Raw genomic sequence first — 27,346 nt, forward strand, 5'->3', positions numbered from 1 at the left:
GGCAATTGTATCGCGGTTAAATACGAGAGAGGACCAAGCCCTCTTTCGAACGAACGTCGCGTGACAGGGGAAGAGAAGGAGATAAAAAGAGCGGTGACGCGAGAAAAGACGAGCCGGTGCGGAAGTGCGCGAGGACGAGAGGGGGAGAGGATGTAGACGGGATTCTGCGCGTAGACATTCGTGGAAGCGGACAAGGCGTAGACGGAGACGGCGATAGTAGCGCGCGGGTGGAGGGACACGGGCGGCGGTCAGGGGCGGCGGGAGAGGGGGAAGGCGAATCGACTATCTTCAGCCGGTGGACGAGCGAGCAGCGGCACGCGGCATAGACGAGGAACTCGTCGGCGGCAACGGAACGTCGGAGTGTCAAAAGGCGTGGACCGTCCATCGCTCGACCGCGTGCTAGCTTGGCAGCGGCGCCAGTTTCTCCAATTTTTTTTTCTCCTCCGTCCCTTTTGTTCGAGGCCGCGCCTCCCTCTTTCGCACGTCCGTCGCCGGGAGAGGAGGAAGAAGAAAAAGGCACTGTCGCTCGACGGCGACGAGAAAACTCGCGATCGACGCGGGACGATCCTTATTCGAGCTTACCGAGCCACGACGGCGCGAAGTGACGGCATTACGCGCTTCTCGCGTTACTCGCTCGCAGATCGTCGGCTCGCTCGTAGCGCACTTCATCGCGCGGGAAGGAAGGAAGGAAGCCGACCGACCGCCGAGGGGAAGTAACGACGATCACGGAAGAACAGGAGGAGCTCCCGAGGTTGTTGCCTCCGCGCTTGCCGTTCTCGAGCGCGGAAGGTGGTGCGTCGCGTGCCGCGCGTTTATGTGCGCGCTCAGGTGACAGGAGGAGAGACGAGGATAACCGTGCAGTATCGCTGCTGTCATTGTTGTCGCTGCGAGGTTACATAGTCGCCGACGAGCTGCTGCCGGCTGCGTGGTGCTCGAGAACGAGGGGTCGAATCGGAGTGGACAGGGAGGAGGAGGAACATCGCGGCAGGCTGAGGAAGAGGACGAGAAATAGCAGGTGGGTGTGACAATCCCCGCGTGTGATCGTCCGTGCGTGTCCGCGTGTACCGGCGTCCGGGCGAGCGCGTTTTGAGGTTAAGTGACGCATCCGCGATCGATCCACCCCGTCGAGAGAGATCCCGTACAAGTGACCAGGAATGCCGAAACGGGGAAAACCGCTTTTTCGATCGGTGCCGCGATGAATTCCGTCGAACTCGTTCGAGTTCGAGGAACGTGACTTCGTTTTCGCGAGGCCCCATTGTGCTGGACGACGCTCGCCGAACACCGGCGTTCTCCAGGTTAACGATAAACAACATTGATTTATTCCACATACACGCACACACGTACCGTCCATCCATCTTCTCCCTCTTCCTAATCAGGAAAGTCGCCACCCGATCCTCTCTAATCGATCTAATAATTCATACGAAATCTTAGATGAGTCAATTTCTTCATACATTATCCACGTGTGTCACCTCGTTACCCTTGAAGGTGAAAAATTAGAGAATAATCGTGAAAAGAATTTGATTAATAAACTGATTAATTAACTTGCACTGATTAATTAACTTGCACTGATTAATAAACTTGATTAATTAACTTGCATATGCAATAAGACTCGAGTAAAATTGTAGAGAATAAAATGATTCGAATAAAATTGTAGAGAATGATTCGTATCAGAATTATAATAAATTTGTATTAAAATTGACGTAATCAGAAATAAATATTTAGCACACGCACATGTAAATATGTAAATATATTAAATATATTATATTATATTTAAATATATAAAAATCATATCTCTTATATCTCTAATTTTGTAATAATACATTTTATCTTATTTCTTACTCTGTTTATTTTTTTTATTCCTTTTGCACAATTTAAAAATTCTAATAAATTCTAAATCTAACAATTATTGCATTACGCAAAGCGGATCCGCAGAGTTAATGTTTCTCTCAAGGATAAGTGACGCAGAAATTATCTTTCCTATCTTTTCTGAATAATTGTGGTTATTACAATTATAGAGGCAATTAAAGAAGCAAGACGATTATACATAAAAAATGTGAACGTTCCATATTATTATTTTCTTTTTTATCTCACATATTTGCAAACATGATCCTGTATAAACAAGTGCATAAAAACTTTATATGAAAGGAAGATAAAAAGGTAATAATAATTATGATAATAAAAGTAAGAATAATTTAAAATTGTAAATAATTCGTATATAATGTTTAATAAAGTATATGTCAATGAATTAATATTACTCAATCATTTTCTTGTCCGCGTTTGCAATCACCGCATAATGTAACGATTCAATTAACATATTCTATATAAAGCTAGAATATATGTAACTTTATGGTTTAAATAAAAATAATTTACTTTCGTTGTAATCGTCGAGTCTCGCTACTGACGACTTGAGCATTCATTCGACGCTTTCTCTCTTACGTTAAGCAGCATGTTTTTGAACTGTCATTGATTCGTTAACCGCATTGAAAATGAAGGTGCCGCGTTGCCGCACAATCTCATCACATTAATTAAATCGACGAATTTTATATTTCTCTCCGGGAAAATAAAAAATATGCTATTGACTGAGAATATATAACAATTATGAAGACAATAATCCGTATGTGATCTTATTGATGTCTTAATTCTTTTATTCTCAATATAAATGTTCAATGATTTAATATCAGTTAAATATTCACTTAAATGAGATTCGATTGTATTTGATTGAAAATTGTATCTAAATTTTGTATAAAATGATAAATCGCTTGAACAAAAATTCTCTCTTCTGAGAATATTTTTATATTACTTTTATATTTTAATAATCAACATCGAAAACATTAATCACTAAATAAATACCGCCCAAAGCACTTCACTCTAAAAATAACATTCTATTTTTAAACGGATTCTATTTTCAAAGTTGAAACTTTATGAATATAATAATGTGTATGACGCATCATTGCAACTCTATGCGAAAGTTAGTGAAACACACGTCCAAAAAAACATTAGTCAAAGAGAAAGAGAGAGTTTGTATTTTATACAGAACATATAAATTCAATGCTTCTCGGATTTTGCAATATTTTTCTATGAAATTCTTTTCTATTCTGAATATATACATATATATATATATATATATATATATATATATATATATATGTAAAAGCATCGCTATTTCTCCGTATTTAGGAGCATTTAATACTTGGAATCCTTGCGGTTAAATGTAAGAAAATTGACAATTACTTTTTTAAAATATATTTTGTCCTAAAAAAATATCGCAAGATGTAATCGAAAGATTCGAAAATATCGAAAGATTTAAATCAACCTTAATTGAACCTTAATGGAACCTTAATCCTTCAGTACATACTGCGCCAATTTCAGTATCGCGATTTACGATACTCTTTCAGGAAGAGAGCTGCGTAAAAATTGATTTTACATTTTATCGATTTAAATCATGATTTCATTACATTTTATCGATTAAAATCATTTTCTGAGAACGGATCCTGATAAAGAATAATTATCAATTTTCATATAAAATATGACACATCAATATTAGTCAATGTATGTTTTCGAATCTCTAATTTTCCTCCACTTAATCGTTTAAAAACTAATTAAATCGTGATAAATTGTATGCAAATATTCAACAATCCGTTCTGCTTCTGTAAAATCAATTTGTTTATTTGTAAGATTAGTCGTAAATTTTTGTGTGGATATTTGTCTCGCATTGCGAAAGATTAGATGATATTTCTCGCGGATCGTTTCCATTAGTAAATAAAAATATAAACAATATATACACGCAGTTTCCACATGGATTATTGAAAATCTAACTATGCTTGCTTTTGCTTTCGGACTCCACAGCGCATTCCAGTTAGTTATTCAAATATTTACACTGAAAAAAGAATTCTAGGTAAATCTGTTAGATGCATTATTAAATGCATCTCATAAAATTTTTTTTCAATGTAAGCAAATCTCTTCGAATGGGAATGCCACGAGTGCTCATATGCACTCAGATTAATCGAAATGATTACGAGCACAGTCGGAAAAACACAAATTATACCATGTAAATGTAGAATACACGCTTTGATCGCATGCTAACTCTAGATGAATGATAAACGTCTCGTTCTTCGATTACGTTCGATCGAATGTGAGTTCTTACACTGGAGGAAAAAATTATCTTGAAATAAAAAAATAGTACTAATCACGTATTTACTTGTATTCAAAATGTCTGTTTAAGTTAAGTATTTATTTACAAATGTTTAAAAAAATATATATATACTTAAAAAAATATAATTTTTAAATAAATATTTTTAAATAAATATTTTTATTTTAATTTTACAAAATATTTATTAAAATGCATTTTTTATTCCCAAAAATTTTAAATTTTTTAATTTTAAAAAATAATATATTTAATTTAATAAATTATAGTATATATTTTACGAAAATAATATTTAAATATATAAATGATATATAAAAAATATACAATAAATGAAAATAATGTACTTAATATAGCATGCATATTTAATTAAAATTAAATGATTTTGCTTAAATGAAATAAACAATTCCTTCCATTTAAAGTAAAAGTTTTAAGGAAACAAATTTATTTGATTTAAAAAAATTTTTCCCTTAGTGTATAATACAAAGTTTAATCCTTCGCGTTTAGACAACGAAACTCGTAGATTTTACAACTACACAGAGAAAAATGTATACTGTATTCAAGTAAATATTATTTATTTTAAGTATATCATAAGTTTGTATATCCGCAAATATATTATAAGTTCACCACAAACATTAAATTTAATTGAATATATTCTGAATTTTAGTAAGTGAAGTATTTCAGTCAAGAATATTAAATTAAAACAAAAATTTGATTTGCTTACCACAAAGTAAGTTTGATTTTTCTTTGATACAACTACAATATTCTTAAAGAGAAAATAATTTCTTCTTTTGAGTACATGATAATGAAATTTTCTAACACTTGTGATGAGTATATTCTAAGACTATTATCAAGAATTCTTTATTGAAGAAAACTATTACTTAAAAAAAGGAAAAATAAATTGAGTAATCGCTATTTTGGCAATAGAATGATATTTTTCTCTGTAGCCAACGAAATTCGCCTAAATAATATCTAAAAAAATTATCGATATACGTTAAGAGTTGAACTGTTGTTTGTTTATGATTATGTATTTATGTGATTATTTAAAATTTTGACCAATATTATCTGAAATTGAGCAATGAGAAAGATCCATTCGAAGAATTTGCTTACGAAAGAATTAAGAGAAAGTGTGTCTGCATGACCAGTTACGTACATAAGTTTCTAACAATTCGTATGACATGCATTTTTATGAGAACTAATTAAAGCCCGTGCTAGTTTTTGTGCTAGTTTTGTTAACAGATTCATTGTGCGCTGTCTTGTTTTTTGCTCTGCATGCTGCTGTGACAGGAGCGCCGCTATATTTGATTTGACCTACGAAGTTTCATAAAAATTTGAAAACGAAATTTCATCAATTCTTTTTTCATAATAGATAATATATGAGGGAATGTTTTCCTTACTGTAGTCGTTCAACAATAAAACACGCAAGAAAAATAGCACCGGACCTATTATCAAAAATCAGCATGCTAACACGCATAGCAGCATGATCGCTAATAATACACTTCGCGTATGATTCAACGCGAAAAATTGCATCGTATGTCACGACCTTAAGATAACTAATTAAAAATTAATCTATCGCCAAATAGAGTTTTACTATAAATAAAGTCAATGAATAACTATGGAAAAAAAATTGTTACGTAATATCTTTGCGAAACATGTCATCCATTTTCCAAACTTTGCGCGTTTAATTTTGTTTAGTATTGAATATTAAAAAATGACACGTATTTCTAATAAGCAAAATTCTTATCAAATAACGTTTTTTTTGTACAATTCACGATTCTAGATCATAATCATTGCAATCGAAATGTGAATTTGTAAATACGTATGGCATTGTCGTGAGCGATAACATTATTCTTTGTTTATAATTTTAAAATGTTGAGAAACTTTTGATAATTAGCACGATCGATATGGCTTTTTGCAAAATTTTGTTTTGCCACAAATTGCAACATTACATTAGCGATAAAAAGATAATAATGTAATTATCTTTCCAAGGATCGTTGAAAAAAGTGTAGTCGATCAAACTAGCCAGAAATTTTGTTTATTAATACGACGTTTCGACAATATGGTTGTGGTCCTTATCAAGTATATACTGGAAAAGATTTATAAATAAATTAAATAATTAATTTACGGTTTGAATAATATAACAAGCACAACGAATTAAAGTGTGAATAATTTTACCGATGTAATAATAATCAGGAGACACACACAGGCATAGACGATAATCTTGCAAAACTGTACAAGTCACATTAACAAAAAACGTTATTTAACTAGATTCGAATTTGAGAGAAACTGATGTGTCCGTGTGAGACTTCGTCAAGAAACTAAACACAACCAGAGGAAAAACGAAACTACTGACTGGTCGAAACCCAATATTTTGCATAGCGAAAAGTATGTTCGAAAGAGAGAGATCGCTGAGATGTTCTTTATCAAGAGATTTAATAATCTAATCAACCTACAGAAAGACACGGATAGTTTAAACAACATTTATGACAAAATAATAAAGGTCACGTAGTTTCGTTTTTCCTCTGGTTGTGTTTAGTTTCTTACGAGTCTCAGGAATCAGTTTAATTCTGAATTATTAAATAACGTTTTTTGTTAATGTGACTTGTACAGTTTTGCAAGATTATCGTCTATGCCTGTCTCCTGATTATTATTACATCGGTAAAATTGTTCACACTTTAATTCGTTGTGCTTGTTATATTATTCAAACCGTAAATTAATTATTTAATTTATTTATAAATCTTTTCCAGTATATACTTGATAAGGACCACAACCATATGGTCGAAACGTCGTATTAATAAACAAAATTTCTGGCTAGTTTGGTCGACTACACTTTTTTCAACGATCCTTGGATTATTTGATTAGCGACATTAAGTTATTATAGTAATTATCTTTGTTATCTAACTTTATCGTATAATTAACTATATAAATTGCGATAAGAAGCGAATACAGTTTGTATTCATATAATTGTGAACTCCATAAGTATAACGTAAAATTATTTGAAATCCATAAAGTGCACATCGACTGAATTCGCGCTATAATTTTAAATGAAGGATTTTTTAAATGAAGGATATTTCTTTGCTCTTTGCACTTTCAAGTCACGAAACACTGTGACGTGTTAAATCTCTTTATCTTTTAGATTTTAATAAATTTATTTATATTATTTATATATTTATCTATTTATATATATATTTATATTTATACATCATTTATACATCATTTATACATACTAATTACTAATAATATGTTTTGCATTAATGATTTATAATATTTGCACGATCGACATTTGCAATGTTGATAGTAATTATTGAAATGTTAAATATTTATCAGCCTAATCCACGATTTCTAATAATACTGTTATAATACTGTACTAATAAAAAACATTACAATATTAAAATTAATTTAATATTATGAGATATTGCATTGTGTAAGTTAGGTTATAAAGTAAGTTAATATGTAAATTTTCAAACATCACATTCAAATCAACTTGATCGACAGTAAATTTGATAAAAAATTCGAATTGATAACATTCCGATAACGTATCATAATTCATGAACAAATAATCGCTTTACAATGCGATTAGCCATGTATTACGCACAATATGCAAATTAATCTCACTTTTTTTTTCTCAGAATTAACCTTGCTCTTCAGATAATTTAAAATTTAAAATACATGTTATGTAGGACAATTTTTTACGAGCTATTAAGTATCAAAATATAATTAATTTTTTCCTACTTGTCATTCGATGATTGATAAAACTAATGAATAAACAACGAAAAGAAATAAACAGAAATAAAAAAATTATAGACTGATTAATCTTATTTAATCATTTTGTAGATTTTTAATTTTGTTAGACAAATATGTATCTCTTTTGCGATATTTATCTTTTAAAATCAATCTTTTTTTTGTGCAACAATAATCCACAAGTTTATATTACAGTGATTAACGACTGTAATTTGATGAAGATATTTCATTTTATATACTTATATAGATAGATAAATGGATAAAATAAATATGGCAAGCTAATGAAAATATTATTAAAATTCTCTCACGAATATTTTGATATAATAATAATAATAATAACTCTGTGTTTAGCATATTGAAATAAAAAATATAATAATTTATATAATATATTGTGTGTACATATATATATATATATATATATATATATATATATATTAATTTTATCAATCATCGAATGACAACTAGGAAAAATAAATTATATTTTGATACGTAATATATATATATTACGCTGAAAGAAACAAATGCTAAATTTCTGCAACGCAACTAAATGAGATAAATAATTCAGGATTTACATAAAAGAATTTTCAATTCAGCATATATTTGATTAATAAATGACATGTATATCTTGACGTTATAAATAATTTATAACGTCAAGATATACCTGTTACTTATAAATCAAACATATGATGAATTAAAAATTCTATTATATAAATCCTGAATTATTTATCTCATTTAGTTGCGTTGCAGAAATTTAGCATTTGTCTCTTTCAGCCAAATGAAACAAATAATTCAGGATTTACACAATAGCATTCTTAATTCATGTCTGATAAATGATAAGTAACATGTATATTTTAATGTCATAAATTATATATATATGGTATTTCATAAGTAGTGGGCAAAATTTCAGGAGTGGATTCCTCATGCTTAGAGAAGAAAAAAAGTTAATCAACATAGATCCGGAAATGATTAGTTATTGAGTTATTAAGATTTTTGTAATACAAAATTTTGTCTCATTTCTCGTCTTAGAAGTCCTTTTACAGGCATCAACAATGTTGCCGAACTTGAAAAACTTGGAAACTTCTAAGACGAGAAATGAGATAAAATTTTACAAAAATCTTAATAACTCAAAAACTAATAATTTCCGAACCTATGTTGATTATTAACTTTTTTTCTTCTCTAAGCATGAGGAATCCATTCCTGAAATTTTGCCCACCACTTATGAAACACCCTGTATACATATATAAATGATTAATGTATTTATTTATTTGATGATATTTATAGAAATAAATAAACGAATAAAATAAACGCTAATGTTTTTCATATTTATAAGTAGAAACTTTTTGAATGATTTAATATATTTAAATTATAATATTTTACGTTTTCTTTTTGAATCTTCTTATTTTTTTAGAAGTAAATAAATATTTTTCATATTTATCATTTTTGAAAATTGTTATTAGTTAGTGTAGTAAATAACGTCGATATACACAAGGCGGAAGATGAAGAGAAAATTATAAAGCTAAATTATAAGCCATAATAATCTTGTAGAAATTTCGACATTTCTCTTGCACAAAACATTGCTTTCATAAATTTTTATTATAGAGTTTGTCAGAATCAAACAAAAAGTGTAAATATACACAAGGAATATTATTTTGGAAATATCTCGTTGAAAGATTAAATCTGATGATGAAAAATATTTCTACAATTATTAATATTTTTTAGTAATATTTGGATGCAGAAATAGTATATAATTAAATAGTATACAATAATATATTAAGTTAACGAAAAGATAAGTATAACTTTTAAGGCTGTTACAGTTCGATTGTCAAATATTTCTTTAATTTACTTTTTTTATTGAGATTGTATAAAGTAAACCTATCAAAAATCATTGCATCAAATCTTACCTAAATAATATTTAGATTTTCTGTATAAAAATGTGGTTTATTTCTTATGTCTATTTTAAAATTAAAAAAATTTCAATATTAACAAATTTTATCTCCAATTATTAAACGTGTTACTCAAAATTCACTATGGTAGAACTAACAAAAATAAATTTTCTTTATTTATCAGCGACAGAAAATTTGTCAATTTGACGTTTTACGAGCGTGTTTTTAAGCATTTTGTATACAAGAATATGGTATAAAAAATTGATTTATTAATACAATGCTTAAATTACACGCTCGATTTGGACTCATCAATATAGATATTTTTTTTTTTTCATTATTTTTAATTTTGTTACATTTAATTTTTTTTTTGCAAATATAAAAACATTTTATGTAATATGAACTCTTTTATGCAATATTAATTAAGAAAAAAATCGTATTTTTAAATACTTATCTATTATATTTAAGTACAATATTACGCGTAAATATGACATAAATGTATAAATTACTTTAATGTTACATTTTTTTATTCTGTATTATCGTATAAAAACATGAACCAAAAAAATAAAATGCGATTTGATTATTACATATATTTTACATATATTCTCATAATAACTATGTGTTTTTTCATCTTTTTTTTTCTTGTATGTTACGAGAATATTAGAAGATTATTACAGACATGTGCAATAAAGTGCAAGGCAAGATCCGGTCAATAAGATATCTATAATCAAATACATCGTTTACATCCTCCCATTTAACTATGTATTACGTTACTGTCTGGTGCAATTGATTCTTACGCGTTCATAATCATATGTTTAGTAACTTTCTCGCGGCACACTTTGGTGCCAAGTTGGCCTCTTTCATATCACTTTCGTATCTATCTCCTTTTTTCTCTCACTTTTTTTTATTTCGAAGGTCTATCGTCGACACCTACTCATTGCATGTTACGTAAAATGCGTAATCATCTGAGGAAGAGCTGCGTCCTAAAAGAGAGAGGGAGAGAGAGAGAGAGCGAGCGGGAGAGAAATTTATCCGTCTCAATAAGTCGTGACTATATCATGATTTTTTTCCTTTTAGCACATTGAACATGCCACATTGTCGCATGCGATCATGCATTATTCCTCTTAATCATTCAACGGCATAGAGCAGAGAAAAAAAAAATGAAAAACAAATTGATATGAAATCTTGTTAATAGGAAGAAATTCTATATGAAATATTGATATATATACAGGGTGTCCCAGTTATATTCCGTCATCTTTCAAAGACAGATTCCTGGGATCATTTGAAGGCGATTTTTCCTCAGCGAAAATGTCAAGGCACTAATAATTTTCGAATGATCCCAGGAATCTGTCTTTGAAAGATGACGGAAGATAACTGGGACACCCTGTATATATATATATATATATATATATATATATATATATTTTTTTTTTTGTTAAATTATATATAATATGATCTCTCAATTGAATACGAACCGAGATTTTAATGAAACATCGATTTGTAGTCCATGTTTCAATTGAATCTACTTAATAAAAATCGTCAATTGTACATTAAGCTAAAGTATTATAAGTAAAAAGCGAGATAAAAAAAGAGTCGATACGTCATTGTTAAAGTTATCAAATCAATTCATGGCGAATTAAATTTTAATTTGCGTCAAACTTTTGAGTATTAAGAATGTTTTACATGAACGGTTTATTATTTAAAGACATGAATATATATATATATATATATATATATATATATATATTTGAGAGAATAATATCTATTTAGACTTGTTATATCGATATGTACATCAATATATCAATATAGCAATCTATATCTTATTGATTTCTTTTTAAAATCGAAATATATATTTCAGTAAATATAACAAGAATAGCTAACAAAAAATTTGAAAAACATATTTTTACCAATAAAATAATATTATATCAATTTGTATTGAAAGAAAATAGTTATTTAAATATATTATTAAGTATTTAAATGTACATATACATATACATATGTATATATACATATATATTGAGTATATTGGAAAAAGTGCTAAAACGGAATTAAATTGAGAGTTAAATAAAAGATGAAAAAATGACTATGAAAATTTTATCAAGAATGAATCTTAGTTTTAATTTCAAGGAAACTTTAAATTGGTTAAAAATATCATAAAAACCAGTTACGACAAGTTTATACATCATTCTGCCTATGCAACTGCTCTAAAAAGAAATTCCAACACATTTGTTTTTAATCTGAATATATTGCATGCAATATGTTAAATGTTTTTTCCGTATTCTGTAAATAAAGGAGCTGTCGAATATATTATCTTTTTATATTCTATAATAAAATATAGATACCAAACATATCAAGTTTCAAGTAAAAAAGAAGGTTAAGAAATATAAGCAGTTTATAAAAAATCATTAATGATGTATCGAAAAAAGTTATTATTTGTTGCAAGTATTTATTCTGTAAGAATAAACAATTAATGAACTACTTTTTAAATTGAAATTCTTGATAAATTAAAGAATTAAGATTTTATTTATGACAAATTCGTCACTTTAAAAATGTTATTGCATCTACAAAATAAATACATTTCTTGAGCCTTTCATTAAAAAAAGAGACATCGACAAAAGTTTAAAAGAAACATTATGTATAACGATTACATCGCCAACATAATATTTCAACGTATAAGATAATTTATTCGCGGCATAAGGTGAAAAGTCAAAGTCAACGTCATCTTAACACCGTTTAAACAATCATCGTATCTGATTTGTATGCACTAACTGCACTTATCAAATATGAATTGACTACGTAACCATACACGTACGTCGTATTCAGTTTAACACGATCGACGCGCGTAAATACGCCTACATAGGTATGTATAGTCATTCGTACTCAACTACGCCTACCTTCCTCGTGATTAGAGCTCACTATGTCAATGGCAACTGTCATTTGGTCAACAAGCAGCTTTCAATGTGATCGTTGTCTTGTGGTAAAGAGATCTGACGAAATTTTTAATCGAGCTCGATTTTGTCTTTGACCGTTACTTTGACCCACTAACGAACAGAACATACCGTGATATTTGGCGTACAAATTTAACACGAGGCTCATGTGATCATATATCAGAAAATCGCGTGTGTGTCTATATATCAAGTAAAGAGTAATTACTATCTTAGAAACCAGTAAACTGTTACAAGATACAATTATTTTCATATTTACGCTGTGTGTGTGTTTTTATTATTATATAATATAATTAAACCAGAAATTGAACGATTAACTTTTATCTATGGATAAATTTGCATACTACTTTGCAGGCTATAGTTTTGACAAAGAGTCTTGAGATTATGAAAAAATGTTTCTTTGCAATTTTCAGGGGCAATTTATTTCAGAATCCCGTATAATAAAGTGGGAATAAATTGGCACATAAAGATACGAAAACTTCTCTTTTTTTTCGATAAATATCAATTAAAATATATATATTTTCGCACAATTTTAACAAAAATTATTGAGTTATAAAAATCTATAAAAATAATGATTGATTTCTTGGCGAAATCTTTTTTTTTTCTTTTCATTTCTTTATGGAAGTTCTTACTAATACAAAATATATAAAAAAATATATAATAAAAAATATATATTGCTAAATTTTCAATAAAACTATAACCGAAAATGATATAAATCGTGAAGTGTGAGAAAGTCAAAAATATATAAATGCTGTATATATTTGTTTCTCGAGTATTTTCGAGAACACTCGATAACCTTTTAAAGTACAAACACAAAATGATTATATTTTGCTTTCAGATCTTATTCAAGATGACGAGCGCAGTAACAAATCTGGTGCATAGTTATAAAGACCTTATGAACAATCAGTCCGGTAAGTCTTATATTTAATTATATTAAAGCTTTTAATTATTTAGTTATATTAAACCTTCTTCTCTTTATCAATTTTGCCAAAATCTCATTATATTTTTATCTCTTTTAATAATTCTAACAACTAAAACATTTCTTCTTTATTGATATCACCAACGAGTTCTTTAGTCAGAGAAGAATATATATAATATTTATATATATACGATAACATTTTATAAACATGTTGCTTTTTATTCGTATGTAACACATCGAGACCCATGTTTTTTTGTTTTGTTTTTTTTCCCTTTCTTTACATTATCCATGATTAAACCTTCAAATATATTCCACTTCAGCTTCTTTTTTTTTAAATATTATTCGATATTTTTAAATTATTAAGAAGAAAAAGAATAGCAGAATATCATAGATATTTTTGAAAGAACACAAACAGAACATATATCGTCTTAAATGTAGTACGTACACTTAAAGGCATATATACATCAGAAATTTATCGAACACGTGCTAAAAACTTTTAAATCGCAGAATTAAATGGTATAAGGTCTGTTCGTGTCACTTTTATAGAATTTGTTAAACTCACGAAATTGGAAAGTAATTTTTTCGTATTTTTTATCACATTTCCTTTTAACACATCGTTAATGTATATTTGTATTTCGTTTTGCGATAAAATGTATTTGCACACGCTATCCATTTCTTATTACTGCGTAACATTCATAATTTTGTAAAGATCGACATAACATGATGTTTACATATCGATATGCCGCAATTTTTTAAATAATGTTCAAAGAATTTGATTAAACGAATGGTCAAAGTATCGGTGTGTTAATGAATGAAAAAAGAAAAATCGCATTTCATATATTTGCAATATTGCTCACCAATCGAAAGACTAAGAGAATATAAGAGAAGTATGCAAATTTACTCACAAATACCAATCCAGAGAATGATGCGAAGCTTCTTTCGCCGGAAATCTCGTGTATTACATCTCTTGTATTACAACCAAAATATTTCAACAGAGTTTGTTTACCGCGCATATTTTCACGATGACGAGAAATCTCCTTCGCCCTCACAAATTCTTTTTAGCATGACGCGAGTCAATAGTGTGTCATAAAGCGAGCTTGTTGAAGTTTGGAATTATTCGCAAAGTGAATATTTAAAATTTGCTAATACTAGTAGAACCTACAAAAATAACTATTTATAAATGATTATATAATACATATAACATTTAAGACGCACTGATATGATGCACAGAAATAAAATAAAAATGTAAATATAATGTACAATATTAATATAATGCAAATATGGAGTTATTCGAATTATATATATATATATATATATATGCACACATATAATTATATTATTATATAATTATATAATTATAAAACTATATAATTAATTATATAATTACACAATTACATAATTATATATATATATATATATATATATATATATATATATATTACAGAGTTTAAAATAACTAATATTTTCAAAATATACATATTTATTATACGGAATTTTTCATTTGATTTTTAAAAACAGGTAATAAAAACATTACATATAATTTCCCAAAAAAAGTATTTTCTATAAATGCAAATTCTTTTATAATAAATATAATTTTTTATTTAAAAATAATTTAAATAATTGTAAATTCTAAATAATATTACATTATATAATGATAAATATTAAACAAATTAAAAAATTAAATATTAAATTAATTGTGCATATTTTATTAGAAATACATTTTAAGAGAATTTTTAAAAAATAATATACTTTTTATATGTGTGTATATGCATTACACAATATACATATATAATATAAAAAAATAAAGTATAAGATTAAAAAAGCTGCCGCAAAAATAAATAAACAATTAATTAAGTAATAATAAATAAATTACAGAAATTTTTTATTCACCTCACAGAATTTGTTGTTCCGCCTTCTCTTCTCTTGTTCAGTTTTTACTGCTTCTTCATGGCACTTACAAAACACTCGCGAAAACACGGTTAATTTCAATCGCACGCGCTAGAATACGCGCACTACTTTGTACAGCTCTCAGATATTACTTCTCACACGCTACGTGTACGTTATATTATAATATAATGAGGGAACAACGCGAAAATTACAATTCGATATATTTAAAATTATGCGACATTTCAAGTTCACGTATATTTGCCGCGACAATGTTATTTTTATTGCTAACAAAATATGCTCGATAAGAATAAAATTAGTAACGTGAATGATAAATCAAAATAATATAAAATAAAAGGCTTAGGACCAAGGTGTAGGATGACAGTACGAAAGATAAATCAAAAAAATGTTCAAGTTTAATAAATAATAAACTAAGACAATAAGGACATACGCACGTTTCGATCCGTTACGGATCCTTTTGTCGCAGATTACAATATAATAGATAAGAATAACAAAAGAAGTCAGATGGACCTGAAACGGTGATAAATTATTTGAAAAATGTAACAGTTAATGGTCGAAATAAATTAAATTAAATCAATTACAGCGTTGATTTCTATTATATTATAATCTGCGACATTGAAAAGGATCCGTAACGGATCGAAACGTGCGTTTGTCTTTATCTTAGTTTATTATTTATTAAATTTGTAAATGCGTGATTTGAGATTTGTCTTTGAACATTTTTTGATTTATCCTTCGTACTGTCCCATCCTACGCCTTGGTTCTAAGCCTTTTATTTTATATTATTTTGAATTATTGTTTGAATTATTATTTTGAAAATATGCTCGCATTTAAAGGCAACTCAACACAACTTAAAATCGACTTTGTATTCACAATTTTTATTAATGATACGAATGATAAAAAATTTTAAAGTAAAGCTGACTCAAAAATAAAATTGTGCAACCTAATGTATCACGTTATATCACGCTATATCACGCGAGTCGAGTTAGTAATTGCTGATTTAAAAAAACGACAATAATAAATAGGAATTAATGAATCACGCAAATTGATAATCTTTAATTGTGTAACCAAGAAAAGAAAATAAAGAATTTAGTACTTCTAACATATTGCAATTTTTCGAGAGATAATATACAGTATTATACAATATATATGAGAGCGATATAATAAGAACACATATCCGGAACAACCGCTACATCAGCGGTCATCGCGCAAATGACAAGACGACCGCGCGCGTAAACAATAACGCTCTATACGTCATAAAAAATGTTGTTAAATCTCTGCGATGTATAATACGTAATACTTTAAATATGGTCGTCTTGTTGTCATTTGCACGACAGATCTCGAACGAGAAAGTAGTCAGACGCTTCATGTATCGTATTATCTTTCAAAGTATAATCTTGGTATGTCTCAAATGTCAAATGCTATCATTATAATTAGCGATTACCAAGCCCCAGAAATTAATTCTCGCAATTATGATCTTTAAAACAATTAACTTGATTTGTATTGTACGGCAAAGTCACAATAAAATTTCCAAACTTTAGTTTAAAATTTTGCAGTAAATTTTTTGGATATTAAATACGTAACGAAAATTCAGTATCATATTTAAAAATCGATTTATTAAGATGTTTAATTTAAGACGTGATTTCTATGAAATTTATCATGCAAGCAATCAACAAAACGACGACATTTTTAAATATTTCATCATTCCGATATTTATCTTTAATTTTAACTCGTAGATCATTTAAAAGAGTGTGTGTAAAATTACATTAAAATGCAAGCGTATTTGTTAGCGACAAAAATAATAATGCCGTGATAACTGGTACGTGAATTTGCAATGTCGCATGATTTCGAAATTCGAGCGAATTGTACATAATTTTAGCGTTGTTCTCCCATCATAATATAATAAAGCGTCGTATGAGATTAATATTGGAAATGTTATGCAAAGTGGCACACGATCGTCGCATTCTGGTGTATGTTATTATAATTAACCGTGTTTTTACGAGTGCTTGCAAGAAATGAAGAAACAGTAAGAATGAAGGAGGAGGAAAGCGGTGGAACTGCAATATAAGCAAAATTTATAACTAATTTATTATTTGGAAAATTGCTCATTTATTGCCACACTAGTGATTTTGCATTATTATGTAATATAATATGTATAAAGAAAATAGCTAGATTTTATTTTCAATTTTTTTAAATATTTATGATAAAATATTTACAATATTCCAACATTTTACGATTTACTTCCTTGATTATTCCTTAGATTATTTAAATAAAAATTAATTAGAATTTTAGAAATTTGACTCCAGTTTTAGCAAAATTGTCAGACGTCCCATTTTCAATCTTGTTATAATCTATTCAAAATTTCGTAATCTATTTAAAATTTTTGACCAGAGTCCCTAAATATAATATAATATTATTCAGGAATATTACTATTCCGATACCTCGTATGACCTTCGTGTAAAAATATGAAAATAAACAAAATACCAGAAAAATATGAAAATAAACAAAATACCAGATTTTTTAGCAAACGATTAATTTGTCAATCCTCTCGATAATTTTAATATAATTTATTCGTTTGACATTTTCAAAATTTTATTTCTAAAATATTCGTTGTCAGTCACTTATAATTTAAGAACTGGTTCTGCAGGTGTAGAAAAAAAGGTCAATCAAAAATTAACTGGTGAATAGTTCCAAAGAAAAATATAAAAATAAGTACAAATAATTCCAAAGTTTATGTTCCTGATTTTTTGAGACATTTATTTCCACGAACAAATTTTTAAATAAAAAAGAATCAAAAAGTAAAAATATAGAATTATAATGCCTGTTCTCTAAAGAGATCGAAATTTATTTGACGTAAATAATAGACATCCATAGTATCAATACATCGTTTGATACGGGGTAAGATCTGTGTCATCTTTAATTGGGGCGTGACGGTAGCAAGTAAATTGACGTACGATCGTTTGACGTTTCGTCGCGGCGTCTTGAAATCGATGGAAGCATCGGTCGTTGATGCAGAACGAACGATATATATACATTTTTTTTTTTTACTATTACAACGCAAACTTTCGTGCGCAAACTTTCTGTGCGGAAAACAGGGTCGACGAAGCGGCGTCGAAGTGGCAGTTCGTATTTTTCACTAATCATAGGCTGTATAGACATAAAGGCGCCCGCGCCGTGCCCGACCGTAACGATAAACGCCCCCGTTGCGTTACTGATTTCATCAGTCTTCGTAAAAGTATTACGTGACGCTTGTGTGTGAATGTACGAGTACACGAAATTCGATATAATATTGCCTGTTGCCTAGCATTTCGCTTTGTGATTACAGTTGCATGCCTCGTACATACTTGGTATATATCTCGTCTGTTTACATCCACTTTCCTTTCCAATATTTAACCGGCATACACTGACATCAATCTTACGTTTCGTTATCGATTCATAAATTCTCTCTTATGCATATTTTTTTTATGTGCATATTTTTTTTTCTAGATCAACATAAATTTAATTTTTTTCCCATCGGAATTTTATACATATATACACAGAAAAAAAGGACATTCTTGTTTTGAAAATATATTTAGTTTTAACATAGAAATCTTGAAATGAGATTATATTGCGTTAATTAAAGAAAAATATAATTATATAATTATATAATTATATATAATTATATAATTATATATAATTATATATAATTATATAATATAATTATATAATTGCTTGAATAATTGCTTACTTGAATGAAGCCATTTTATACAGTTCAATCGAGAAAAATATATTCTTATGATTTAAGATTTAATTTTCTTAAATGGAAAAGAAACAATGTTAGATAAAAAATAACATTTTTAAATCAAAGATTATAATTTTTTAAAAGTAGAATTAAATAATTATATATTCTTAAAGTGACAATTATAATATTAAAATAAGACTATAATATTGTTAAAATTCAAAATTATTAAATTCTAAGAAGATTATAGATTGAAAGAAACAATGTTAGATAGAAAATAACATTTTTAAATCAAAGATTATAATTTTCTTAAAGTAGAATTAATTATATATTCTTGAGGTGACAATTACAATATTAAAATAAGACTATAATACTGTTAAAATTTCAAATTATTAAATTTTAAGAAGATTATAGATTGAAAGAAACAATGTTAGATAGAAAATAACATTTTTAAATCAAAGATTATAATTTTTTTTTAAATAGAATTAAATAATTATATTCTTAAGGTGACAAATACGATATTAAAATAAGACAATAATATTGTTGAAATGTAAAATTATTAAATTCTTCTAAGAAGACTATAAATTGTTACGTATATACGAAACAATAAACGCGTTTAAATATATAAGTTTTCATTTGATATTTCTTTTTTTTCTGTGTATGAACAGGTCGTCGACATTTTTATATTCGCAAACTAGACGCTTAAACCAGTTCATTAATCAACAATAGCGTGAAATTAAAATTAAAATTAAAGCGTACAAAGAATGTGGCGCGTAATATCGACGACAGACCGCGCCGCATCGTCAGCTCATAACCGAGTCCGTCGACCAATCGTGTTATGACCGAGAACTGAAGCCTTTCGCTGAGAATGAAAAAAAAAAGGTGGAGAAAGAGAGACAAGAGGAAAAAAAAATCGTTCCGTGTATCGGTCTCGCGTATCCGTTAGGTCGCATGAACGCGAGGCTAATTTACCGGAAGGCGACTCTCTGCTCGCTCGTTCGCGCCTCGTGCACGCACTCGGCCTTTTTCTGTTTTCTCTCGGTCATCGAGGGTGGATAGAAAAATTACGATGGCGTTACTAGGGCGCTCGCGAAAGAACGAACATGTTGCTCTTCGCTCGGGATAATAATCCTTTCTTTTTCTCTCTCTCTCTCTCTCTCTCTCTCTCTCTCTCTCTCTCTCTCTCTCTCTCTCTCTCTCTCTCTCTCTCTCTCTCTTTTTCTTCATTTTTTCGGCATTTAAAAATTTAAACGCGCTTAAAAATTCTCTTGAGAAATAAATACGCAGCGAATGAAATAAATATGCAGCGACGGCGGATTCGATTTAATTGTTTGCTAAATTTTCGTTTGGTTGCAACATATCGACAGCTTCTAATATTAATTTGTTGACGATGACGTAATAGATTCCTGCTGCACAGCGTTTCCTGCCGCCAGTTTCGAACTTCGACCCCGTTGCAGGTGCGCGACATTACGTAATGCGAGGACGACTTTTAAATCGTACTCACGTGTGCTCTACTTTCGAACTCGCATACGATATACATACATTACGAAATGTCAATTGTTTTCGCGAGAACGAAATTTCAGGGGGAAGGTTTTGCTTCTTCACCCTTGATCTTCACTAAACAATCTCGCTCATTTCCTTTTTAAATGACTTTTCGCACAGACTCTTCATCGAACTCCTGCTTCACACTTGTGACTGTCTCTTATATATTTTTATGTGTTCTTTTGTGCTCTTAAAAACATATTTTCTTTATTTGTTTCCAGACCCCAGGGTGAACGATTGGGTGATGATGAGCAGCCCCTTTCCGACTCTGGCGATATGCCTGTCGTACGCTTACTTTAGCAGGGTACTGGGACCGAAGTTGATGGAAAACAGAAAGCCTTTCGATCTTCGCGGGATTCTCATAATATATAATCTCGTACAAACTCTATTCTCCGCTTGGATATTCTACGAGGTTCGTTTTTACATATCTTGATATCATTTAATTTTATTAATGCATTCCTGATAAAAAATGCTTTGCTCTATTGTTAATAATTTATAAAGGAAAAATAGAAAATATGAATTTAATCATCAAATCGAATCATAAAATCGAATTTTGTAATTTAACCACGATTGTTTTTCCGCTCGGCGATCGACAAGAAGCTGTTTTCAATTCCTCCTCTCGCGTATCCTTTCAACATAATCAATAATTGCTTTAGCCCGAGCAAGCAACAACACGCGGTTCCTTAAATCGAGGGTAAATCATTTTAAAGGGAAACTACGATCTCTCCCGAGAATTAAAATAACTCTCTCCACAGAAAAACTTTCCTCCAGCCACTTATAATAATTGTTTGAGATATATTATTAACCGACCTTTAAAGTCTAAATAAATTCTTTTTACATTATTAATCTTTCCTATTTCTTAATTTATTCACATTTACAAATACCTAAATTATTAAAATGACATAAAACAGTATCATATTTCGATACCATTTGAGCTATTATCATGATAAAATTCTATGAATTTGTATCTTAATCAAATGAAATTTTGTCGTTTTGTTGTTGGTTTTGCGATCTTAAAATAATAAAGTAATGGAATTCAATTAGAAATACAATCGAATCGTGATCATTTATCGGACGAAAGTTAAAATGTGAAATTATGTATACAATATATATATTTCACTTTATTGAATGATAATCAAATTATTAATTAAATGTACATATTTATAAGTACGAACTTACGCACGAACTTGATTGCAGCGGCGTATTTTAATAATCGGTCAATGTTCAGTGTTTTGTTATGGAGAATACCGCACTTGACTTTGTGCAAATGTCAAACTTTAATTCAATTCTTATCACGAAACGCGATAAATTTGCGTCAATAGAGATAATTTTTGCGTCTCAGTAAATAATTAGAATGATTTAAAAAAATAGGTAAAATGTATAAATTTTTGAAACTCTTAATTAATGTCTTAAAAATTAAGAATTTAAATCAAAAATTATGATTAACATACTGTATAAATTTACAGCAAGTATCTAATTGTAAAAATACTTAATATATTTTTATAATACTTAAAAAAATAATTCAAAGAATCTATAAAATTTTGCTTTTTAATAAGAGGATGTTCCAAGCAAATATAAAATACGTCTGTTTATAAAATAAAATCAAATTGTAAATAATATTATAATTTTTTAACCGAGAAAATATTAGAACAAATAACAATAGTCATAAATTATTTACATTATCGGTTTAAAAGTTAAGGCCAATGTATCAGAAAAAAATTATATTTTTACGTACAATTCATACTCATAAAATACTCATAAAACATTGATTATCTTGCGTATTATACATAATCTATGTTCCGTTTTTCATCTATATTTTATTTCCTATTCACACAAGCGAATATGAACTGATACTTAAAAAGATTCTTAAGACTCATATTTAATATTGCGTACGCGTATTGCGATACAGTTACACGCACATGCGTCAATGTTAAGCGAAAGTAAAATTTTATCACGTCAAGAAAGATATAGCAATGACTAAAATAATTTGCATTACAAATAAGTATTTAAAAAATACATCATACGAAACGTGTAATACATGTTATATGATGATTATGAAAAAAAGCGAAAATAATTAATTTTGGCATACCTGCTTCTATTTAAAATTTCTCCATTTCTTTTTAATTTGTACATTTAGCAAAATTTCTTGCAAATGAAAAAATAATTTTTTAATTTAAAATGTTGGGCTGTGCACTTGAACAACGTTACTACATAATTCAAAATTCATTATCTTAGAAAAAAGTTTATAAATTTTTCAATTAAATAAATGTACAATTAAATTTTTTCCTTTAGTCAATTTTGTTTTTATACGAATTGATTTTACTCTAACAGATTCTCTAATTTATTTATGAACATAGGTTCGTGTAATTCTTTTGAAGTAGCATACATACGGTAGCTCATTTCTTGTAGGTTCTAAATTTAGAACTTAATTGAATTTAAATGAAACCTTTAAACATGCGCTGAATGTTTACAACATTAATCCACTTAATTAAAGTTTTCCTATACAGGATACGTTTGAACAAACATTAAATTTAGTGATAGTTTCCAGATTCTCTTTGTTGATAAATCGCTTGTCTTTTGCCTTTTGCTGACAAATCGACTTCTAGAGAGTTTTAAGAAACTAAAGAAACCACTAAAATATATACTATTAATTTATGTATGTTGTTCAAAAATAATAAAAAAGATTTCTAGAAAGTAAAAACTTGTATTACAACTTGGTTTAACTACAACTTATTCGTTTTAACGTTTAGATCTTCTCAGATCTAGGCAGTAACATAATATATTTTTTTAATTTTTTAGATTAAAAATAGAGCGATATGTTTCCGTTGATGATAAATTAAAAATGTATGAAAAACAAATTATAAATATCAAATTAAAAACGTATAAAGAACAAATTATAAATATTAAAAATGTGTTATTTTTAAATTAATAAAAGATGAAACAAAAAATATATCGAGCAAAGATAACACTTCTTTTATTATGTAACTAGTATCTAATTCAAGCAAAATATTAAGCAGCTTATTATATTATATATATAACATTTTATTATATATTTTATATCTATTTTAAAACATAATTTCATATTTTATAGTATAAACATTTTATTAAATATTTAATTTTATATTTTATTGTATAGATATTTCAAAGAATCAAAAAATAAATCAAGGAATATCACAATATCTGTGTCAGGTTTATTAATATTATTAATACTACTATGAATTATATTAAGAAATCATGAACATTATATAAAAAAGAAATTATATAAAACAGATTATGTAAACCAAGTGATATTTTCGGTACACGTTTTTCTCTTTCTCTCTTTTCTTTATTTTGTATTTTTTTTCGAATGTAATATTTTTATCTTCGCTCATCATTTTAATCGTCTTCTATATTTAAATCTCGATTAAAAAATGGATTGTAACTCAATCTCGATTAAAAAATGGATTGTAACTCAATGGGCGTGTAACTCGATGCAATTAATAATACGAATTGCTATAAACGCGAACAAGGAGTGTAAGACTAATTTACTCCGCAAATATAATGGTTAGGTCGCCTTTTCGACGCGCAACAGATTATAACGGTATTGCAACTGCTGAATATAAATGGAGCCACTTAGCGAATTACTTATACTTTTAAGGACTTTGTGAATATTTGACGCCTTTCGACAACGCAAAACAATCCTTAAATTCGAGCGAATTGAGTTTAAGCGAACGGTTAACGCGAAAATGACACACAATGATCTTATGAAAATGTGCACATATATATTTTAGTCTTTCTTATTTTTAAATACGAGATCGTTAAACATAAAAGTACAATGATTGCTCATGAATCAAAATACAACGATATTACATGAGAAACTTTATCCTGATTTTGATGAATAATTTTTACAAAAATAATGAAAAAAATTTATTATTGTTACATTTCAAATAATATAATCAAATGATTTGAATGATTTGATGTTCAGTACTTGATGAGCGGTTGGGCGAAAGGCTATAGTATCCGATGCCAGCCGGTGGATTACTCATCCAGTCCGATGGGCCTTAGGATGGCGAGAACTTGCTGGTGGTATTACTTTAGCAAATTCACCGAATTCTTTGACACGGTAAGCATCGATTTTTATTTCATTGTTGATATTGACTAGACTATATGAAATAAATGTAAAACGTGAATCTTATGTCTAATAAATTAATTTATAATTTTAGACAACATTTCTGAACTTCAGATACTTGTTGGAAATTCTTTTTCAATTACGTACAGAAAAATAATTCCGTTTCTTTATAAAAGAAGTACACTTATTATTACAATATTACTGTCAATCTCATATTTATAATATGCATATATAGTCTATCAAGACGCAAAACTTTTCAAAAACTTTGAATTGAAGAATATTTGTTACGTTGCAAAATTAGAAAAATAAATTGTTAGAGAAATACTTGAATTAATCAAGATTATCGAAATGTCTAATAAATTAATTTATAATTTTAGACAACATTTCTGAACTTCAGATACTTGTTGGAAATTCTTTTTCAATTACGTACAGAAAAATAATTCCGTTTCTTTATAAAAGAAGTACACTTATTATTACAATATTACTGTCAATCTCATATTTATAATATGCATATATAGTCTACCAAGACGCAAAACTTTTCAAAAACTTTGAATTGAAGAATATTTGTTACGTTGCAAAATTAGAAAAATAAATTGTTAGAGAAATACTTGAATTAATCAAGATTATCGAAATGGCGAGAAAAAAAGAAAATTTAATTAATCGAAATTTTTATTGCATATTTTTTTAGCTATTCTTTATTCTGAGAAAGAAAAATCAACACGTTTCAACGCTTCACGTAATTCATCATGGGGTAATGCCCTTCTCCGTATGGATGGGGGTAAAATTCGCACCGGGCGGTCATAGCACTTTCTTCGCTCTCCTAAACACCTTTGTACACATCGTAATGTACTTCTATTACATGGTAGCCGCGATGGGACCACAGTTCCAGAAGTATATTTGGTGGAAAAAGTATCTCACTAGCATGCAAATGGTAAGTTCAGCATCACCTCATGTTATTACGAATTTAGAAATAACAAGTGATCATCAAAAATTATAACATGTGTATACTTTACGCGAAATTTTTTTTCGCAAATAGTATTTTATTTGATTTTTGTCGGTAATTAAATATTTAATGACTATTTTTTAAGTATGTGTTATAAAAAGTCAATTTTATTTCAATAATTTAAAAACTATGATACTCTATAATACTTAAAAAATATTATAGTATGATGTGTTTAGATATATATGTTTTTAATCGCTTCTTCAAATACATACAATAATGAATAGCGGGAATGGGAGACCGGTTTCACCGGATACAGTTTAAAATTCATACTAGTAGAAAAAAGTATAACACTTAATCACAAATATAATTGCTCTCTGAGATCCAATAAAATTAATCAAATAAATGAAATCGGCAAAAATGAAATAAAATCGTCGTAGAATCGTTGATTGATTTTCCAATTTGAAATCTCATTCGCTTTATAATTCTATTTCGTCAGCAGTATTACTACTGTTTCTTTAACATTTGAAACGTATTATAATATTATATTTAACATATAATATTTTAATTCCCGTATTGAGACGGTACAAATTTTATATATCAGAATTTCTGTTATCGCTTATAGTTACTTACCTCACTGCTTGTCCGGATTACAGATTCAATTCGTAATGATCATGTGCCATCAGTTCCAATTGCTCTTCACCGAGTGCAATTATCCGCGAGGTTTCATGATCTGGATCGGTTTACACGGTGTTCTATTCCTTGGACTATTCTCGGACTTTTACAAAACGAAATATGTAGGTGGTCCTGCGAGCAAAAACTCCACGAAGAAGATGCACAATGGTACATCTGGTAGAGCTTGTATGCCAATTCTGGACGAGAACGGTAGTGCGACGCATAACGGTGTGTCTTCGTACGCCACGATCTATAACAAGGAGTACAACAGCTGTTATAGTAATGGCACGAACAATGGTTATGTCGCCAACAATAACATCACGGATAAAAAGCTCGCTTAGGACATGTCGCGGCCTCATTGGAAGCTTGAACATTTTAATCGGTGTGTCGGTCATTTGTTCGTCTCATCGTATCAGTTATTATTTGTCTATTATGAAAATATATCTAGCAACATGTCTACGAATTCACACGTGAAATTGCGGAACCAAATTACGCTCATGTGTAAAAAGGATGAAGAGACGATGAGATTTTCGGACAAAAGAGCAGACGTATATAAAGCGAGACACCTCATTATAAATATTCTGCATTATTAGCAGAGCAGAAGTTGTGTTCACTAACATAGTGTCATCAATAAGACAGCTGTTATATCTGTGTAAAAAAGAAAAAAAAACGCGATTCAACTGATCACTAGAAAAATGCGCGATCTTGATTTTCTAATAAACTACGTAAAACGTGGTGCAATCTTTAAATTAGAGCCTTGTAATATTTACGATGACATTATCGAAAATCATTAATGATATTAATGATAATATAAATAAGATAATTAGAGAAGAGA

At 28.9% G+C, this 27,346-nt stretch overlaps 1 protein-coding gene and 1 long non-coding RNA gene across 2 annotated transcripts; one reads left to right on the forward strand and one right to left on the reverse strand.

Annotated features, from left to right (window-relative positions):
- Positions 1 to 27,346, forward strand: LOC105258634 (elongation of very long chain fatty acids protein AAEL008004). Its single transcript, XM_011269997.3, has 6 exons — positions 1 to 1,015; positions 13,546 to 13,618; positions 21,010 to 21,200; positions 24,753 to 24,890; positions 25,585 to 25,827; positions 26,493 to 27,346. The coding sequence occupies exons 2-6, from the start codon at positions 13,558 to 13,560 to the stop codon at positions 26,850 to 26,852; spliced, it is 993 nt and encodes a 330-aa protein (XP_011268299.1). The 5' UTR covers positions 1 to 1,015; positions 13,546 to 13,557; the 3' UTR covers positions 26,853 to 27,346.
- LOC112638934 lies at positions 5,352 to 6,490 on the reverse strand. The gene is made up of 3 exons (XR_003123224.1): positions 6,317 to 6,490; positions 6,091 to 6,227; positions 5,352 to 5,452 (listed from the first exon to the last, which is right to left on the reverse strand). It is a non-coding gene; the product is annotated as an uncharacterized LOC112638934 (long non-coding RNA).

This window comes from Camponotus floridanus, unplaced genomic scaffold (genome assembly GCF_003227725.1).
Source record: "Camponotus floridanus strain SB8 unplaced genomic scaffold, Cflo_v7.5 scaffold40, whole genome shotgun sequence".
In the NCBI taxonomy this organism is placed as follows: Eukaryota; Metazoa; Arthropoda; class Insecta; order Hymenoptera; family Formicidae; genus Camponotus; species Camponotus floridanus.

What these genes read in the sequence shown, in the direction of transcription:
- LOC105258634 (XM_011269997.3), top strand. Translation starts at nt 13,558, where the DNA reads ATGACGAGCGCAGTAACAAATCTGGTGCATAGTTATAAAGACCTTATG. An exon ending in CCTTATGAACAATCAGTCCG is followed by an intron (nt 13,619 to 21,009) that starts GTAAGTCTTATA and finishes ATTTGTTTCCAG; the next exon opens with ACCCCAGGGTGAACGATTGG. An exon ending in ATCTCACTAGCATGCAAATG is followed by an intron (nt 25,828 to 26,492) that starts GTAAGTTCAGCA and finishes TCCGGATTACAG; the next exon opens with ATTCAATTCGTAATGATCAT.